General features: G+C 36.6%; 1 protein-coding gene across 1 annotated transcript in view; it reads right to left on the bottom strand.

Annotated features, from left to right (window-relative positions):
• Nucleotides 1-17,496, bottom strand: part of LOC103906835 (pleckstrin homology domain-containing family A member 7) — a 66,750-nt gene that overhangs the window by 19,705 nt on the left and 29,549 nt on the right. The window contains 6 exon segments of the mRNA XM_019474500.1: nucleotides 1,519-1,668; nucleotides 2,995-3,075; nucleotides 3,244-3,312; nucleotides 8,409-8,462; nucleotides 10,777-10,863; nucleotides 12,897-13,416. Of these exon segments, the coding sequence (XP_019330045.1) occupies nucleotides 1,519-1,668; nucleotides 2,995-3,075; nucleotides 3,244-3,312; nucleotides 8,409-8,462; nucleotides 10,777-10,863; nucleotides 12,897-13,416 (961 nt within the window).

Genomic DNA, 17,496 nt, shown 5'->3' with positions numbered 1-17,496 from the left:
AAAATCCAAACAGTCACCTAAAGCAGAACTCACGTTTTGAATTATTGAGTCACAAAGCAGGTTATTCTTTGAAAGTTCTACAGACTGTGTTGTAATGTCATTAGAACTGAATAAACAAGCAGACACATGGAAAGTAAGGCTATCCAATCACCCTTACTTTACTTAGATTATTTCCAGCATCCATGGCACCGCAGTCTGCCTTCTGACCCAGAACTGAGAAAAATCAAGTGTTTGGAGCATTTTTATGTAGGGAATGATGAAGTAGGCTTTTTCTCTGAAGTCTAGAAAAGAGATCACTTGGAAGTTGAGGGGAAGACTCATTATGGAGGTCTGTGAAACCATGAGTGGCCTGGAGAGAGTGGTAATGACTGACCATTCCCCATCCTTTCTTATACAAGAACAAGAGTATACCACATGAAACACGTACAAGTCAGGCTCAAAACAAATAAAAGAGAGTGGCTGTCCACGCAGTGGGGAAAATGATCTGTGCAATGCCTTGCCAAATGATGTTTTGGATGCAAAAGGTTCACAAAATTTAATAGGAGACTGTACAGGTTCTTGGAAATGAAATCTACTGAGGATTACTAAATAGACAAAAAAAAAAAAAGTTACCAGCCTCAGGGATTCCCTGAGCAGAAAATAGTTAGAAGCTGAATTGGTTATGACAGGAAATACTACCCACCTCTCCTATCCTTACTCTTCCCTAAGCATCTGCTTATGCCCACTGCTGAAGCCAGAACTCTGGCTAGAAAGAGCCTTGGACTGGACCAGTACAGCCATTCTTACATTACTTGGTATTTATGCCCCCGATTAAATTTTAAATGCTGTCTGTGAAAGTCATACATTTTCTACAGGCACAGAACACTGCATATATATATATATATTTAAAAATAATATTGGCATTTTAATGATCAGATCTTACTATAGGAAAGGTGTTCATGCAATTCTAGAAACAATCTTATGAAGAGCTGGTCCCATATTCATTAAGAGGCAGGAATAATATACTGAGTACACAACACCCAGGTTTAATAGATTTCTCTTTCATGGTCAATTTTTAGAAATTTTTTTTAATAAAAATGCAACATTAAATTGCATTTCAATTTAATTAAGTCATAATATCAACACCAAATTTTGACTGAAATATCAACAGACTTTCCCAATTCCTTTTGCCCTGGAAAAATACCATGGAATCACATTTATATTTTCAAAGGACTAGCTGAAAGATTCACAATATAAGCCCCATACATAAATGAAAAAGGTATAAAAAAGTTTTTTGAGCTTTTTTTTTTTTTTTTTTTTTTTTTTTTTTTTTTTTTTTTTTAGGGGGGTGAGGGGAAGGGGACATTGATAAGAAAAGCTGGAGAGATTGCTTAAATTTTTTTGTTCTGGTTTAGTATCCTGTACCTTAACAAAATCAGTTCAGAACAGGACTTAACTCCCCTATCCAACAAACTATACAGTTTTACTCTAACTGGTATTTTTAATTATGGTTTTCTTGAAACAACCAAAAACACATACCGTTGAAACTTTGGATATTTCAGCCCGAATATGTATGAGATCCTCTTGCAAAAGTCTCTGCTGGTAAGAAATTTTTTCTGCGTGTTGTGGTTGGTCTTTGTACTGTTCCATCTGCCTGTGTAAAACCTCCAAAACAGACTCCAGCTGATCCTAACAAAGAAGAAGATGGTGGTAAGCTCACAACATTTACATGGAATTTTATGGATCTACCTGTGGGAAAATAAAAGTTGTTTTCCACCTCCCCAGTCTTTCCTATAAGCCACTAGAGGTTAGAATTGGCCTCCTGTTGTGGAGACGAAGATGTAAACGAAAAAGTGCAAGAGCCTTAATTAACAATTATAACCAAAATTATCTGATATTTTCCATTAAATCCTTCCATTAAGTAGCCAAAACTGCAGAAAACACAAAGCAGTGAGAGGGGAATTTTTCTCTTTACAGTCTGTACAAAACTGTAATGTACAGTTTCAGAAAAATTCCCACTAAGCAGTATAGAACTGTAACAGCCCTACCACTGTAGGGCACAGCATTAGCTGTTTATTTAAAGATAAATTCTCATTCACTGTTGTAGTTAAATTAGCCACGTGAGGGATTAAAATACTGTCTAAAACACTAAGTAGGCCCAATTCATTCAGTCAGGAGTAAATAACACTGAATCATTTTTGCACAGTAGCTCTTCTGAAGGATCCATGTGGACAGCACTTTCATTTTAGAATAGATTTTTTTCTGAACCACCTCGTTTTATTGACAGCTATAGCTCACAGGCAGTGAAGCAGATAAAGATACATACAGGCAGGGAAAGACAAGGAAAGGCAAACTGTTTTGTTATTGTTTACTATTTGAACTCTGTCTTGAATGGGAGGAAAGGAGGTGGGTTCCAACTACAAACTTGTCACAGGAGATATGCCAGCATTTCAGTCGTAATCCTCAGAAGTAAGTTCACAGTACTATATATAAACCACCATAGGTTTCTGAAATTACTACAAATTTGAATGTCTCTCCCTTCTCTCACTCCTTTTAAAAAACAAAACAAAACAAAAACAACAAACAAACTAACCCCAACAAACCACCACACAAGTTACAGTGAGGGCCCAATATGGTAGCACGCTGCTATTTATGCAGTGTTTGTGCAGGTGGGAAGAACTGCAAATGAAACATGACTCCACCTCACACCATGTACATATTAAGACATAAAGCAAAACCACACAGAAAAGTCTACGTACTCCAATTTGTAATAAATGCCAGAAAATTAATGTATCTGGTTTTAAAACATTAATGTTCAAAAACATGTTTTCTAAAAGTGGGTACTCATCCTAACATAAAAAACAATTCTTTTCCTTATATAAGTTTATACATATGCCCAAACAAAACTACTACAATGCAAGCAGCATCCAGTAATTTGATTTTTTGTAATTCCATATTTTATGATTTGATTAAAGTTTTTATTTTATTTTATAAAACCCTGTTTAATCTACTTACTTTATTTTCCTTAAGGGCTCTTATTTTGTCCTCCAAGTCCTGCAGAATTCTGTCCTGCTCACAGAAAATGCTTAGCTTGACCTGAAAATGAAATCATATAAATATATAATGTTAGATTTTAAAAACCAAGCAGAGAAGTCTCCACTAGCAATATTTTACCCCAAAGAGCATAATAATGTGAACACGTAACAGTGCAACATAAATAGCCAAAACAATGCAAGAGGTTCTGAAGTGGTATTTGATACTTACATCAATATCACTTTCTGCAATCTTGACAGGTTTTGTACTTCGTTCTTTTAATGTGTCACGCCCTGTCACCTAAGAGGAATAGGTTTTAAAGATTGAGAAATTTGTCGCAAACTAAAACCTAATTATGCTTCAACAATGAAAAGTGTTGTTAAATATTCGTGGTTATTAACAAAGATGAATAAAATTCTGGATACAGGTCTTTTAAATACGGCTTTAGTTTTTAAAAAATGTTATCAGAAAGGATTACTAGTTATATTAGGCTACTCTTAGAGTAGCTTAAAATTCTGTACAAAACCAGCATGATCCCACTTGTCTATGGTTACAAAGGTCCTGTTTCTGCAAAGCCTAATAGTTTTAACATTTCGGCTTTAATAGCTTTATAGAAGCCAAAGGACTTGAATAGTTCCTTTAAATGCACGGTTGCAAGAATAACAGCATTAATGAATGACTAAAAATACAACTTTTTGGCAACTATTTCATTCTACAAAAGATAGTCTCTTCCATAGTACAGGGTGAATTTTATTAAAAACAGACTGCTATAAAACTGCTATAGTGGAATTAAAGATAATGAATCTTTTTTGATATGTTTATAATATAACAAATCTCTTATTCCATAAATCAATCGTTTCATATTCAATTTCTGGTGAGAAGATTATCTTCTCACATAATGCAGTTTTTAAATCAGTACAGAAACTATACTATATTATACTTCCAACCTTCACAGCAATCTTAGAATGAGAGGCATGTCTATCTCTGTAGAAAAGTTTATTATTTCCACTGTCTACATGGGACCCTTTTTGTAAATAAATGAGGTTAAGAGAATGGCAATATAATACAGGTCATTAATCATACAGTTTTTAAAAGCCTTAAAATCTAATGACTTAGTATTACTGATGAGAACATTTTTAAAGATTCATTAAAGCCAATACTATCTTACCAAAGAAACATCTGATGTTTAGAATTACAGTACTCATATCCAGTATATTTCTATTCATATACAGGCAAGAGGAAAAATTCACCTAAATATTGTGTTTAATAATGCAAGACCAGAAGTTTTAATGTAAGAGCAGAAGTTGTTGGCTTTTTTGGTGGGGTAGAAGCGGTAGTTTGCTTTTTTTCTGAATCTGACTGGCAATCTCCAGATGTGAAGCTACATAGGTTACTTATTAACCTAACAAGCACCTACAGGATCATGCTAGCTTTCTTAAAGTAATTACATTTTACTGTAAGTGTAGATAAATCTTTGATACAACCTCAGTTTCTCATTTGACATGTTATATGAAGTTGGCCATCTACACATAGTATTTTCAAATAACAAAGTAGGTTTAAGACAGAAGAGTATGGTCATCATTTATGTTTACTGTCTTCTCTCCTCCAATGGCAGACTCTATCCAAAGACTTATCATGTGTCTTCACATAGTGAAATGCTACTTCCCCACCACCAAAATCAAAAGCATTTACTGCCTCTCAAAACTTTCAATTTTTGGATATTTTAATTTTCAACAATGATGTGTTTTATATAAGAAAAACCCTTTCTTTCAAAAGCATTAATGGATTATTTAAATGCTAAATCCTACGTATAATAGTAACAAATAATTAAATATAAGCATAAATACTAGCATGTTAAAGTAATAATTTTGCATATTTAATTACCTGCAAGCTAGGAAAACGCAAAAGCCTTTTTCAATCAATGTAATTAACATAAAAAACAGAGTCTACAGATTTTGGGGATATTTTAAATTACATAATCAGAACTGTAAAGAATTTGTTAATTATCAAGCCGTGAACATGAGAACATAATGAAGATTTAGCATGCTTTCACATGTTCAAAATTACACATAGGAGTTACTACTTGACACAATCATTTTTGAAACATGATAAAATGAAACCAAACACTGAGGTCAGCCATAATTTTGCATACAAACTCCAAAGGCGGGGGGCAGGGGAAAGGAAAGAAAAAATAAAATCTTACAGAAAGCTTTACTGTTTACCATAAGACACCTGTAAAAGCCAAAATATGTAAACATTGACTGCTATTTTAAAAAGCAATGGGATGAGCACATTTCAGATGCAAGCAGTCTTACACGTATACTGGATAGTAACCCTTGTGCTGAGTTCTTTAGCACTTTGTATATCATGTTGATCAGAGGTCCATTATTTTCTATCTGTTTCAAACAAAAGTTTAGTAATAGCTTGTTAAAGATGTGAAAATTAAAACCCCCAAACCTTACAACTCAAAACTCCACGAGCAGCAGTAATCACACGCTCTTATGTCACACCAATCCTTGAGGCTTATAGGCTATACAATTTGCCATCATGGAAACTACAACTGGATATCCACCCATCTTGATATATTGTGGGTAGATTGTTCATCCAGCCATAAGACATTTTATTTTTGCAAAGCACACATACAAACACACCACACAAAATAGGATTTGCTCAAACTTGCCCAATTGCAATTTTAAGAGTATTGGGAATTACAGCAAGATATTTTCCGTCATGTAGCATGTAGTAACACTTGCACCAAGTGCTCTATATTGATAATTTGAGCAACCTAGTTAAAACCTCAGTGAAAAAAGTTATTTCAATCACACTTACCCATCCTCCCATAACCAATACCTGCCATGCATTTTTTCCTTCATCATCTATGTGACACAAGCTTGCACTAGCAACGTCTTTCAAATGCAGTAGAAACTAAACAGCTTCAGATATTACAGCATGACTGCAGAAGAATGAAGCAGGACCACTGCCGAACCGCTGGGAGGGCCCCAGATTTGCTTCAATGGGTAGCACAATTTATACTTAGTGACAGAAACTTTCCTATACTTCCTCATCTATGTTTTGTATAACCTGCTCAGGAACGTGTGTTAACTATTCTGAAGTGAGGCTGCCCATCCATCCCTCCTGTAGCCTGCTTGAACTTGATTACATAGTCACGAAAAGGGACACTTCCTTCACCACTTGTGTTTCACCCTATTTGCAAAATAAGGTGCAAATAAGGTGAAGGCCAATCGTATCCTGGGCTGCATCAAAAGAAGTGTGGCCAGCAGGTCGAGGGAGGGGATTCTGCCCCTCTACTCCGCTCTGGTGAGACCCCACCTGGAGTACTGCAGCCAGCTCTGGAGTCCTCAGCACAGGAAAGACATGGACCTGTTGGAGCGCATCCAGAGGGTGGCCATGGAAATGATCAGAGGGATGGAACACCTCTCCTATGAGGAAAGGCTGAGAGAGTTGGGGTTCTTCAGCCTCGAGAAGAGAAGGCTTTGGGGAGACCTTATTGCAGCTTTTCAGTACTTAAAGGGGGCTTATAAAAAAGATGGGGACAGACTTTTTAGCAGTGCCTTTTGCAATAGGACAAGGGGTAATGGTTTTGAACTGAAAGAGGGTAGATTCAGACTAGGTATAAGGAAGAAATTTTTTTTACACTGAGGGTGGTGAAGCACTGGAACAGGTTGCCCAGAGAGGTGGTAGATGTCCCATCCCTGGAAACATTCAAGGTCAGGCTGGACGGGGCTTTGAACAACCTGATCTAGTTGAAGATGTCCCTGCTCATTGCAGGGGGGTTGAACTAGATGACCTTTAGATGTCCCTTCCAACCCAAACCATTCTATGATTCTATGATTAAGTTTCTTTTCACAGAAAGATCAGGAGCCCCCACACATTTCTCTTTCTGGAAACTTTTGTCAGGTGCTATACAGGCTGCAGGAAGGCAAAAGGGGAGCTCCTGGGAGACCAAACAGCTCTTCATGTCCCGGACTACAACAAATCAATCCAGATGGAATCCACTAAAAAGTTAAAAACCAATCCTAATAATTTGGCTAAGCACGTAACATTTTCAGAGGCTTAAACTGTAGCCACTTACAACTGTGAAAATTGTTGTGTTTTATAATGGACAAAACACCGTGTTTATTAAAAATTTCTCAAATTGTAGGACCTTTTAAATTGAAATTTGTCATAAAATTCAGCCAATGGCGCTTGGGATGCAGTTACATTTGGCAAAGCCACGAACAAACCAAGAACAAGGCCTAAAATGAAAAGTATTTGTATATTAATGATTACAACAGTTTACATATTTGATCATTTAGACTATATATACCACATATATTATGTGATAAATATTCTATCTTTATATATATGACACTATACATACGTGTAATATGTATTATTAGTATTTTCTATTGATATATTTGGTCATATATTCAGCCATTAAAACATCAGATAAAATTGAAATACACGTACTAATAGGTCCAGTCAGCTCATTAGTTGCACATATGCAATGCCCCATGGCATCAGCGAGAACTATGTACATGCAAACAATAAGGATAACAAGGTGTCAAATTTCACTCCACCTTGATTTTCAGAAGCACCATATGATTTATATATGGTGAGACATCCTACACACCACAGACTGCTTTGCTAAGCAAAATGATTATACGTTTTTGGGGTTTTTTTCTTCAAAACCTGATATTAACAAGTCTAGATTTGCTTTCAAATTGCCAACTATCAGGCGTACCAGATACAGAAGTCATTTAGTTTAGACAGACGCTTTGATGCCCAGTATCATATTTTTATTTTTTATTTTTTTTTTAAAGGAAATATCATGTAACATTATTTGGGCAGATTATATCTACGGATGGATGGATGGATGAATGGGTGCATTTGAAATCTCTTAGCTGTAGTAATATGAAAACGATGACAGGTGCTAATTAATCACCACATTTTCACAAGAAAGCAAGACATTATAAATACGGCATATTATAAAACCAAGGAAAAAGTCAGCTCAAGAAGATTTAAAGGGGAAAAGCTGGATTAAAAGAACACCCTATTTTAAGTTAGAGGAGTTGACTTGCTACAGCAAGACAAACATTTTGCATCAGTTTTTTATCTGATTTCTCTAAACTCACATAACATCATTCATCTGGAGTACCAGTAACACAAGTTCTTCCTACAAACTGAAGCAATTACATTTTCTGAGTTTGCAGTTTAATTGTATAGTCACTACTATAAAGACACTCAATATTCTAAACACAGCAGTGATGGCAAAAGACACAGAGTTTCTATCTCTGAACAGAAGATGATTTGAAAACCTGCAGGTACAAAGATGATACACAAAAGACCACTCGGTTAAAAAGAAATAATGGAAGTAGACTCCTATAAAATCTTACCTTTAGATCCAAATACTCCAAATCCTTTTTCAACTGGATATAAGTGTCATCCGCCTTCAGGTAAGTACATAGGGGAAAAAAAATTGCAATGTATTTGAATGTTTGAAACAATTTCAGAATACTTGGATTGGTTATATATAAGAAAATGGACGAAAGAGGAAAAATAACAGAGTAGGAAGTACATAAAAAAGCGTATTTGCTCCACCAGCATATTGCTATTTACAGCTGAAAAATGGGCAAAATATATCCCAAGAATATTACTACCTCATGCCCACCCTCCAATCCAAACACAGAGATTTGAGTTTTCCACCTCTAATGAGACACGTAACTACCTAAAACAATAGATTTTCAAAAGTTATTTTTTCAAGATCAATTCCTACTGACTATTCCTTCACTGAAAGAGTTATGGTGATGTCCTCCAGCACAATGTCTGGGGAGAAGCAGAGAAGACTTGTACCTAACTGAATGTCAAATGTAACTAGAAGCCATTATATAACAAATCATTAGAATACTTTTGATCACATTTCATACCTATTTTAAGATACGAATTCCTTTATTCAGAGAAAGTACAAAATAAGTTTTGTGAATAAAATACTGAAAAAGATCTCACTTAGATGATTAGAGAATCCATTTTGTCTTCTAAGTAACAGCATTCAACTTGATCCTTATTTTTCATTGGCTCACCTGTAATTGCTATCAGCTTAATTTTATAGTTACATTCATCTACCAACATTTTCATTACAGTCGCTTCAAGAAAAGCATGCACAGAAGTCATAACAGAGTTATTTCTCCTTTTTTCAAAAAAGGTATTTGCAATACGCAACAAAATAAAGCTTAACTGTTGCAAAAGTGCTTTGTAATCAGCCAAAATGCCCCAGAATTCCTAGAATTTTATTGCTATTTTGACAGGATTTTATATCCTGGGTACATTAAACTTCAGAATAAAAGAAGAACACAACTATACCTTTGGAGCCAATGAGAACGTGTAGTTAAAAAAAGAAAAGAAAAACTCTTTATGCCATAAAATCAATGGATCACACTTGCATTTCTTTAGAGGTGTTCACTTACAATTCTTGTCCGATCAGCTTGTAAGCCTGGCTGAGGACTTGACTAGAAAGTCTGCCCATTTTTGAAGAAATCCCTGTTACTATCGCCCATCTTAGTGCAATTGTTCTGTAGGTGAGGTAAGTCGGGAAACGACACTTTTCCAAATTCAAAAAAATTCCTTTCGTTTTGGGCCAATATAAAGCCTTCACCAATTCCAAGAAGAGTCACCACATTTTATTCCCAGACGGCTCCATTTTTGAGGCTCTAATATGAACCAAAGAGCTCTATAAGTACATTTCTGTTTGATCTCACATTTACAAGTTTCATACATCAGTGCAATCAAGAGCACTGTTGATGATCCAAGATGCCCATGAGCTTTTACGAACCCACATTCACCTGCAGAACTGACACAGTTACAAGCTCATATGAATGTACAAATTGGCTGATGCATTTCAATTTGCAGATGACACAGCATGTGGCACAGGGAGCCAATCCCATCATGAAAGCAGCACAAAGAAATGGTTTTGCTTTAGAATGAACTTATCCAATATTTTAACCCACATTTCTGAAGACGCAGCATTTTCAGAAATAGTATAAAAAGGAAATATACATAACACTTGGAAACATATGCACTGGTGCCCTGTAACTTAAAACCCTCATCTTTTATAGCAAATACAGTAGCAAAGAAAAACTGCAAACGATCTGGGAATTGTAGAACACCAAAGAATGGGCAAGAAAGCACAGACTCAAGCATGCCACTAATGAAGCATTTGCAGAGTCACAAAATGTCATACGGCACAGATGAGCCAAGCAGCAGCTGACCTGATAGGTGGAATTAGTTGGCAAGTGCTGCAGTAATTGTGCGATTGTGTAATTTCGTATACTAGCCAACTTAGCCTGATGTCTCCTTAATCGAATGAGAAGCAATGTTAGCTCTTCAGGCTGCAGGTATTTAGACACATTGTAAAGAGGAAATTAGCAGTCTTCAGGGAGAGTAACTGTAATTACATTTTTCACCTCAGTGCCCAGAAAGCAGTTACTTGACATGATTAAGCAATTAGTTCATTAACTCTGCATTTGGTCAAATAAACATAATAAAAGTTGAATCCTGTAATAACAGACAGCTCATCCCTGTTCACGTTGCAGATAACAGCAAAATTCCTCCAGGCTTCACTGGGAGCTGGTTAAGATTAAGTTCTCATTCAAGTTATTAATGTTTTAACTAATAAAAATACAACTACTATGGAATGAGCAGTATTTTAAAACTTAACTACAGTACTATGATGACACAAAAGGAAAAGTAACTGCGCTCTCAACTTACCGACTTGCCATGCAAACTGGGTGCGCTCACAGTATGTGTCATGTAACCCATAGCAGGCATAGAGCGTCGATCAATGTGAGTTGAGCTCTGTAAGAAGTCACAGCCAGAATTGTAAGGATTGTCTCAAGTGAGAGTTATGTTGTACTTGATGGAAAATTCAGAAGATATGCACCTCTGCCACAAATTTTGTAACTGAATTCACGGCATGCTTAGATCAGGGTAACATTCATGGGCCAGCCAGATCCTTTGATGATTAAGTAAAACTTACGAATGAACAAAAGCAAATTTAGCACCTGTGATGCTGGGCAGATCAGCAGATTCTGGCAGCACAAGATGCTTCAGCAGAACATGCAAAGTGGCTTCCACAAATAAAAAAAAATATTCATAAAGTTCCCCCCCACCTAATGTCTTCCAGGGAAAGGCTGGTTCGCTTACGCCCTCCAACAGCAGGCTTGTACTCCATACAGTAACAACTGCGAATGCCGCCTTCTAGCAAGGGAACACGAAGCTACTGACATGAGTGACACCTTGTGGCAATGGGTTCCATTAATACCAGGTTTTATTAAATAATCGTATTGGATCTGCCCCTTTCTGCTTATAGTATGAAAACCTACTGCATATCCATTCTTTCATCTTTCTCTTAATGCCAAACTTTTATGGCTTTCTTCAAGGCAGACTAAATGTCTTATGTTTTATTTTTATTCCTGTCTCTGAATTTCACTGAATGCTGTTTTATTCTGCCTTTTTTAAAAAGTGTAACCGGATGGAATTTAATAAAGCATTCCAGGGAGGGGGGAGCATCAGAGATTTCTGTAGACATACACATTCAAATGTAAAATGATGCTGTGTGCTTACATACAAAAACATGAACATTTTTCTCTACAAAGTTTTACAGAAGTTTCACAGATGAGGAAAACTGTGTTTCCCTATATTGGTAAAACCAGTATGACATAAAAAGAGTTATTTTATGAGTAAAATTTATGCAGCTGCATTGGACAGGAAGGGAAAAGACTGCTGCACATTCCTTTGTAAGGGATGTAATGCTCCTTCAACTTACACATGGAGAAACCAATGTCTGGTATAATATAATCAGGAGTTAAAAAAATATTAATTTCCAGTGATGCACATCCCTAGACTATTTCATCCTCTGACAGAATATTATAAATCTATAAATGCTGAAAGACAGCCAACAGCTACACCGCATATACACTAGGAAAAAATCTAAACCGTGCATGAAGCTGGCATGCAACTTAAAGTCATCGTCCTGAACCCACGCTGGATATCTGAATTTACAAGTCTCTTTCTTTGCAAATACTTTCCCCTTCATGCCCGTGGTTGAGGTCAAAGAATTGGGTGAATACAGAGGCTTTCAATTCTACTTATTCCAGCATAAGAGCTACCAAGACAAGTAAATTCTACATTGATTCAATCCTGAATTTCCCTAATTCCCTCAGGTAAGGAGAGCCATGTGAAGTACCGAATAGGGAAACCTCTGTCACTTCTGGATAAGAGGGTACAACAGTGCCTACAAAAAAACCACAATGAAATTCGGCAGAAGGTTGAAGTTTCAGACACACTATTTGATTTTGGTTAGCCCAATGCTGACGACTCTGCAAAGGGCTTAAACTATAAAATGCATGAAAAATTATTATGTTTTTAGCCATAACTAAAAACTGAATCAGCTATAAGACTAACTACACTAGCAAAACACGTAGAGAAAGCAGACATGGCAAACACTGAAGACTACAAGCATAAGTAAATAATCAAGGAAGAGTTTATCCTGCTGAGTTTTATATTCTTGCCTACCTACTTTATACATTAAAATACTACAATTTGTATACGTTATACATATAAACATATGCCTTTCAGTTTTTGAATAAAAACATTCCAAACCAATGTGATGTGCCACCAATTTTCCTTTCATAACCAACAAAACTTAATAAACCTGAAACAATCAGAAAGATAAGAGTTTTAGGAGAAAATTATTCATTGTATTAACTTTTACAACTTGCACAACCTTTCACACACAAGGAAGGATGCAATGAAGATGACTAAATTAAATTATCAATGTATGACACCACATATAGAATAGTTTGAAATCAGTTATACTGTATACAAACCTTCACAGCATGATTTTGTATCTTCCTGGGTGATCCAGCAAAAGGAACGTCTACAGTCTGTCTCTCGTCAGAAGGTTTAACTGTAAGCCTTTCTGCAGGAGTATGTGGTCTCCTTGGGGGAAAGCTTTTTGGAGGTCCAGGTGGAGGAATATCAGATGGAGAGGGCGGAACAGATATTGATCGTGGAACATCTAATGAACTTTTTGACTTACCACGATCAATAAAATCTGAAGAACCTACATAAAGTGGGGCAGTGGGGCTGCCATGTTTAAATTGCTGTCTCTGCTGCCACTCATACAGCTGCCAAACAGTTCCATCCTTATTTGCTTTCCTTTCCTCCTGGGACATCTTCAAGTGGCTAACACGGTCTTGCGCATATTTGTAGTCACTCGGCAAATTGCGGTTTGGTGGTGGTGGTGAGCTCCCTGAAGGCTGCCTGGTATTCTTTGGCAAAGTGTGATAGTTTTCAGGAAAAGGTGGATTGGGACCCTGACGTGTAAGAGTCTGATCAGAAGTGAGGCTGTAAAGGAGCGGGGGGGGAAAGGGTAAATTTCAGCATACATTGATGAGTGGGAGTGACTGATAAAAAAACCCAATCTCTAATGACATTAGCATAGGAGCTACAAGACACAACATACAAGAGTAATTTAAAAAATTTACAGAAATATTAACAAAGTAATATTAATGAAATCTACCCTGCACAAAAACATTACACTGTATTAATGTAAAGATGCAAATAGTATAAATACAGGCTTTTAATTTAGTGTCTAACCTAGGATGACCTATTAGAAATAAACTTAAGGGACAGCTGTATTATGTACTTAGACCAAAAAGAATGTCAAGAACATGAAGAAAAGAATTATTATGTTTAAAGAGCAAATCCGTAAATTAAAATATTTTTCACTGAAAGCCTGCTTACCACTAGGTGGTGCAGTTTATGAACAACAAATGCATGCTCATTATAAAAAAACTGCCTTAAGGTGCAAGAAGAAATCTCACCAATCATAGAGTGAGTATCTCAGATAATTTTTGTTCATGTGAATGAAGAAGAAAATAAAAAAGGTAAGAAATTGCTTGAAGTCCCCAAGTCTGTATGATTTACTTTCACCTGACCTAATGCTACTAGTTCTACTGTTTTAAGCAACACAAGGCTTTTTGCAACAAAACTCATTGATAAACTAGAATATAAAAAGAGGCATGACATCTTGGCTTTAGTACTGCATCCATAATGCACTTAAACTGTAGAAATTAAATCTTTTGGTAGATAGACAGTTAAGACAGAACCGGCAAAAGCTTTGACAAAGTGTAGTTAGCTCCCTCTCCTACTTTGAAGTCAAAATCTTTCCATAGTCTCATGCTCTTTCCGTAGCCTCGAATTTCTGATTCTCCAGTTAAACATCTGGGGGTTTTGTACTTGCACTCACCCACCCATTGATTCAGGATCTCTAAACGGAAAACCATTCTGCTAGACTTGTCACAGAGCAACAACACAAAAAATAAATAAAAACAACAAAAAACCGACAATTGAAGAAACTCAGAGCACGTTCATCACTCCACTTGGTAGGCTCCACCCTCTGCATGAGAGGGACACCTGATGGTGTGCACATGAAAGAAAGGGCAGTATGGAAAAGAACACCTTTGTTCAGCATCCAAGAATAACAGAAGCAGGGGGAAAAGAATTGCTACCAGTAACTGCTGCTCAGTAGTTGTCTCCGTCTATTTCTACTTGCAGGATTTGGCACTGTTGGGCTGTCTTGAAATACGTATGCTCTTGAGAGGATATTTAACTCCTCATGTCAGAAAGCAGAATAACTGCCCTGCGCTGCATGGAGGATTACAAATTCATAAAAGCTCTGCTCTCTTATACCACAGAACCTTGATGCTATCCTCGAATTTCACAGTAAAGGTTAAAGCAGGCAGATAGTATGAACAGAGGCAACTCAAAGATCAGCATTTAGTGGTCAAGTAACCTCTTTTATTTGTCTAGCTCATTACATCGTGTGTACTCTGTATGTTCTGTACCGTACTGCCAATTCTTTCCACGTGAAAATCCAAGCGGTTGGTAGAAATGTATTTTCTCTAGATAGGAATGAGAACTGAGAAAGTTTGGAGCAGGTAATGCTTCAGAAGGACAGAGACAGGCATGAAGCTAGGACAGATTCTTTTGGTGATTTCTCTGCGGAAAAAAGGGGAAGTACGCTTGACCATTCCTACACTCCAACCTAGTGGAGCCCTCATGAAGACATTGGCAAACTACTGAATGTTGCAAACCATCTGTGTGTGGTTATTTTCTAATTGGACATGAAAGGGTAAAGTATTCAGATCAGCAGGAATTACTGGTAGTCAATGAAGTCATCAGGGCTAGCAGCTTTAGGAACAAAAGCAGTCTGAAAACAAAGACCCCATGAGTTTTTGGGGAAAAAAAATAATCATGCCTTTCTTCTAGAAAAGGATGCATTTGTCTGAGAGGAGCTAAAAACTGTTTGGATGAAAGCAGTACTTTGAGCAGCTGGAAGTGCCAGCTTCATGCAATACTTCAGCCTGCTAGAAAAAAAACCCAAAGTTGCATGTGCATTACATTGCACAGGGAAAGTCATATTCAAAGCTGAACTTCAGAGGCAACTGCCTATATACAGGCAGGTTGTAATTTCTCAGTATTTGAAGTAGGGAGAAACCTCCAGCTAAGATGACAGGCTTTAAGCAGGTGGCACCTCTACCAAACAATGTTTCAGGCCCTTAAAAATAATTTGCATAATCAAAATAGGCACTAAGACAACATACCAATTTCTAGAACAGGGAAGGAACAATGTCCTGAATGACTCAAATTAGTACCCAGTGGAACCTAGATAATTGCTTCCTCAGGCATCAAGAGTAAAAATGAGCAAAAGCAGATGTTCTTGAGAATCTCTCTGTCTTGAATGATGAGGTATAAAGAATAGAAAAAGGAAAACAGATACTGAAGAGTGAAAAAAAGGCCTGATGCCATATGATTATTTGCCATGAAAACCATTCAGCGTCTGCAACGGGAAGCAATCACACAGAAGATATTGTACAAAAAGTAGATGAATGTTCAAAAGAAAACAAATACAAATATTGGAAAAATGATGCCCATTCACAGGAATGCACAGAAGCTAACAAAGACAACTAATGTTTCTTCCTTAAGCAAATCAGGAAGAAATGGAAAGTTCTGCATAACAAGAAATGTTTAACACTGTATTTGCAAGGAAGGAAATTCCTCAACATGACTGCATTTAGTTGGGAAACATGAAGCTTAGATTTATCAGAATTTTTTTTTTTTTTGAAGTGCAAATTGACTGTTAGAAATACCAGAGACTTTACAATTATGCATTCGCTGTATCTATCCAGGCACTGGAATCAGATCAAAGACTAATAATTTCTGGACAGCTGCTGTTTAATGGCCTAACCTTTAATTACTTAAAACCAAAATCTCCTGAAAGCCTCCTTTCAAACCTCCTTCCAATTCTCTAGATCTCTCTCAAAGGCTGGCATGAACCTTACCAAAGCAGATATTCCCCTTTGCTGAGAACAGAGCCGGGTTAGATAACTACATTGGACGTAACTGTACTGCAGCTAACAGTTCATTGTCTAAGAGAGCTGACATTTACTAGTTAGCCAACACTAGTTGGCAGCACTAGTTCTGAGTGCTTTATAAAAAGGGGAAGTAAAATATCTGTTTGAAAGATCTGAATTTCTATATAAAAGGTGCAATCCCTGCAAATAATTACACAAATAACTGCTGTATTTGTGTGAAGCCTCTAGCTGAAAGAGTTCTTCCTGGTCATAATCAACTTGCTGGCAAGCATTGCAGCTTTATACACCTGAGTCAGGAAACAAATAAAACTGTACTTATTCTGTGTTCAAAAATTATAAAGGCTTCTAAATCCTCAGAGATTCTTTATTTGTAACATTTCAGGTGGAATAACAGTAAACATGGAGCATTAAGAAATTAAGTGGTCCACTCATCCTTACTAAAATCAAAATGGAAAGTCAGTCAAATTAGCATCTCTATCTTGATTTCAGGATATAGATATTTAAGACGACATTCGACAACTAACATGCCATTTTTATCCATCAGTTAAGTGCACTGCAACAACCTCAGCAGGTTGAGAGAAAGTGCCATTTAAAAAAAAAAAATCAATCCCTTAATCTTCGGGAAGGTAACGTGCAATTTATTCTAAATGCAGAGAATATAACAGCATTTGTCAGGGAAAGACAGAGAAAACAAGGTCAACTGAGTTAAAATAGAACATAAAGGAAGTTCTTAAGGTAAGAAGAAAATTTATATTTTTTTATATATATAAAGTTAGATTTTGGTTACATCACTGCAGTTAACTCTTGCGAAGTTTCACTGAATACTTAACTGCTCCAGCTGAGGTAGCTGGTTTTATCTAGAACAAAAGCACCTGCAACAGCGCTATCTTAACACTACACCTGATACACACCTAAAAGTTGATTTACTGGAAAGAGTAATTAGGAAGAAAACAATACTTATTTAGCTATCCATCAAGCCTGTTCATTGCCTATACTTTTGATGTGAAAAACATCAACAAAAGTTTTCTTAAGCACTGGCTAATTAGTC

Source organism: Aptenodytes forsteri, unplaced genomic scaffold (genome assembly GCF_000699145.1).
Source record: "Aptenodytes forsteri isolate BGI_AS27 unplaced genomic scaffold, ASM69914v1 Scaffold8, whole genome shotgun sequence".
Taxonomy (NCBI): Eukaryota; Metazoa; Chordata; class Aves; order Sphenisciformes; family Spheniscidae; genus Aptenodytes; species Aptenodytes forsteri.
The sequence above is the reverse complement of the archived record's forward strand: the minus strand, read 5'-3'. Positions and strand labels throughout refer to the sequence as shown.